The sequence below is a fragment of the Etheostoma spectabile genome, chromosome 16 (genome assembly GCF_008692095.1).
Source record: "Etheostoma spectabile isolate EspeVRDwgs_2016 chromosome 16, UIUC_Espe_1.0, whole genome shotgun sequence".
In the NCBI taxonomy this organism is placed as follows: Eukaryota; Metazoa; Chordata; class Actinopteri; order Perciformes; family Percidae; genus Etheostoma; species Etheostoma spectabile.
The window spans coordinates 20,515,331-20,518,976 of NC_045748.1; the positions used below are offsets into that span (position 1 = coordinate 20,515,331).

Sequence of the window (3,646 nt, forward strand, 5' to 3'; positions counted from 1 at the left end):
TTTTTTGTCCCTTTTTTTCAACACTTTTGACACTTTTATATCTCAATATTTCTCACTTTTTTGATGTTTTCAACACTACGTAATACTGACTTATTAACTTTAGTTAATTTATGGTCAATTAACCTCATTTGTAGCAAAAAAAATGTTTGAGTTAGAAAAGCAGAAATTAGGAATTATTTAGACTAAATTAATGGAATGTATGTTGATGGATAATGACAGACTGTAATTTACCCAATACTATTTGGAAACCACTTAAAGTGCTATAAAATTGAATAAGACACCCCAAAATTAGAGAAAGTAGAGATTTGTACTTGCCAAAGTGCGTTGTGTGGAATCAATCATGTTACTTGGGTAATTAAAAAGAACATTGATATAGGAAAACGGGTCAATTTGACCCGAGGACAACAAGAGGGTTAAGGAAAACTCATCACTTTTGGAATTTGTTTTTTAGACAATGGAGTTTAGTGGTCATTAAGATATCTGCTACTTTAGATAAATGTTCTAATTCTCTGATTATACAGTTAGCTAAGTTACAGACTTTTCACATCATACGTTTCCTGTCATGTTACGTCATACCATTTCTGTCATATTCAATTCACATCACAGTATTTTCACAGAGATTTTTGTTTCATTTCACATTATAAAATATCAGGCCATGCTATTTTCTATCTCATAAGATGAGTTGAGTCCAGCTTGTGGCACGTAGCGTCATGTTTTTTATGCCATGCCATTTAAGGTCATGTTATGAATGCTTTGTCATATTACATTAAGACAATTAGTTTTAATGTCACCTCATAAGAGTTTATTTCATATGAGGATGTGCTGAAAGAAAGTCTGATCATCAGGAATTTTAAGATTAACCAGTGTTACAAGTAGGACTGGGCAATATATCAATATTATATCGATATCGTGATATGAGACTAGATTTTGTCTTAAAGTTTTGGCTAGTGTAAAATAGTAATATGACATAAGTGTTGTCTTTTCCTGGTTTTAAAGGCTGCATTACAGTAAAGTGATGTCATTTTCTGAGCTTACCAGACTAGCCGTCTATTATTTGCCCACTTCGTCATTATATCCACATTATTGATGATTATTTATGAAAAATCTTATTGTGTCAATATTTTGTGAAAGCACCAATAACCTACAATATTGTTGCAGTATCAATATCGAGATATTTGGTCAAACATATCGTGATATTTGATTTTCTCCATGTCGCCCAGCTATGGTAGCAAGTATGTGTTTTTTGTGAAAAAAATCAAACCTTAAAGGCAAATGATGGACAGACAAACCTTTTGGGGAAAGAACCGTTCCTCTGTGTTGGGGGAGGTTTTGTTATCTATCATGTCAGTTCTGGTTTTGTCATGTGTTTATCATGTGTTATTTCCTGTCACCTTACCTTATCTCAACAATCAGAAGCAGCAGGTGATGAGATGGGAGCTGAGATGAGATCAAATTTTAATGATCCCTGTGGGCAAATTGCTTCTTTGCAGCAGCAGAAGAAGAAAAAGAAGAGCAGTGAAACCAGCATCCTCCGTGTAAATCCTGTTTCACAGAGTATAGTGAATGTGAGGATCAGCAGGACGTACGTTAGTGACTCTCCATACAGACACTGTTGGCTGAATTAATATCACATGCATGTCCCGGATCCTTTAAATAGTCTGGACATTTTTCATCAGGCTGTTTTGCTCAACCTGACTAGAACATACAGCACACAGAAAAATCACTGGTGATTTTATGGCAAAACTGGCGATTGTAGTGAATTTGAGAGTACCTTTCCAATTTAAGTTTCTATATTCACTTTCCTTTTTTCTTTTTTGTTTAATTTATAATCAAATATAATCAATAACAGTCAAATACAGTAGGTAACATTGACACAGACACAAGACCTTAGTTAGTTAGCACCATAAATGTCTATTTAAGAAAACGCTGAGAAAACAACCTCACAATGTCCATTAATTAGCTGTTCTGGAGCTTTCGATCACATCACTTGTTAAAAATGTCCATCTTGTGATGGAGATAATGTGATATGATCAAAAAGCTCCAGAACAGCTAGCCTACTAAATGGACCTTGTGGGGAAATTGTTAATTGTTACTAACTGTTTGTTGAAGAAAAGTCACAATAGTACTTTATAAATGATCATATAGGCTATGAATACTAAACAGTATGGATTTTCTTTGCTAGACCTGAGCAGAATATGACACTTTACACTCACATGTAAGTCCTTCGGACAAGTCACTTTAGTGATGGCCTATAAGCATCGTTTCAAAGCAATGCAATAAGGATTTTTCGTTCAAATCCCGCCCAGAGAAGCTTCAAAGTCCACACCGCTGCATACATCAAAGACGCCGATTGGCCTGTCGGCCCCTTGCGCCAATCCCAATGTCCCTCTGATTGGTCCGCTGCAACGTCAGTCAGGCGGGAGACGCCCCTCCAGCCGAGCCCGCTTCACCCTCTCCTCCTCCCCGCAGCAGGTTGGGTTGAGCGGTCTGCTAGGGGACCGTGGACAGCTCCCGTCTGAGAAGCAGAGTAACGCAGGAGGAGGAGAGGGCTGGATATGGGGGAGCCACCGCACATGCCCGTACGATCGAGATAAAAACATTTTTTTTTTTTATGTGCACCTACCGGGGAAAATACACAAAGACACCGAGCTGGAGAGACCTTAGGAGGACGGGGAAACAACCGAGGAAGTGAAGTAAAAGGGGGAATACGGCTACTGACCCATCCCGGCGCATCAGGGGAGAAGCAGCGAGAGAAAGGAGGAGAAGAAGGAGACATAATTCCGCTCGACCCGATGGACTGAGAGGACAGATGAATGAAGACTGCCTACACTAACGCCTATCGATGCCTGGCCAAGGACCTGGACGCCTATGCCATGAACACGGACATGACAATGGACGGCATTGGCAGCCTGCATGGCGGGGTGGCCGTGAGCTCCGTGGTCCCTGATGTGGAGCTGATGAGCGGCCACAGCCCGCACCACGGCCGTGGAAGCTCTTCGGGGGGACACGGGGCGGCGGCGGCAGCGGCGGCCACCCTGCGGATACACCAGGACCTGGCCGCCGCCGCCGCGTCATCCCGCTCCGCCATGGTGTCCGGCATGGCCACGATACTGGACGGTAGCGGGGAGTACCGTCCGGAGCTGTCCCTGCCGCTGCACCACGCCATGAGCGTGCCCTGCGACACGTCCTCTCCCGGGATGGGGATGAGCGGCACCTACACCACCTTAACCCCGCTGCAGCCGCTGCCCCCCATCTCCACCGTGTCGGACAAGTTTCACCATCATCACCATCACCACCACCACCAGCGGCTCTCCGGGAACGTGAGCGGGAGCTTCACCCTGATGCGGGACGAGCGGGGACTACCGGGCATGAACAACCTCTACAGCCCGTACCACAAGGACCACATGTCCGGGATGGGTCAGAGCCTTTCCCCGGTGCTGGGTAATGGCCTGGGTTCCATACACAATACCCAGCAGGGTCTCCACAATTACGGCAACACGACGCACGGAGGCCACGATAAGATGCTGAACTTCGACGCGCACCACACCGCCTCAATGCTGGCCAGAGGGGACCACCACCAGCACCGAGGCCTCGGTGGGCCAGCGGCCGGGATGATGTCGCACCTGAACGGGATGCACCACCCGGG

At 44.6% G+C, this 3,646-nt stretch overlaps 1 protein-coding gene across 2 annotated transcripts in view; it reads left to right on the forward strand.

Annotated features, from left to right (window-relative positions):
• Positions 1-2,294: 2,294 nt before the first annotated feature.
• Positions 2,295-3,646, forward strand: part of onecut2 (one cut homeobox 2) — a 53,413-nt gene continuing 52,061 nt past the window's right edge. For both annotated transcript variants that reach the window (XM_032538816.1, XM_032538817.1), the window contains exon 1: positions 2,295-3,646. This exon is cut by the window's right edge and continues 377 nt beyond it. In XM_032538816.1, coding sequence (XP_032394707.1) covers positions 2,814-3,646 — 833 coding nt within the window. In that variant the 5' untranslated portion in view covers positions 2,295-2,813.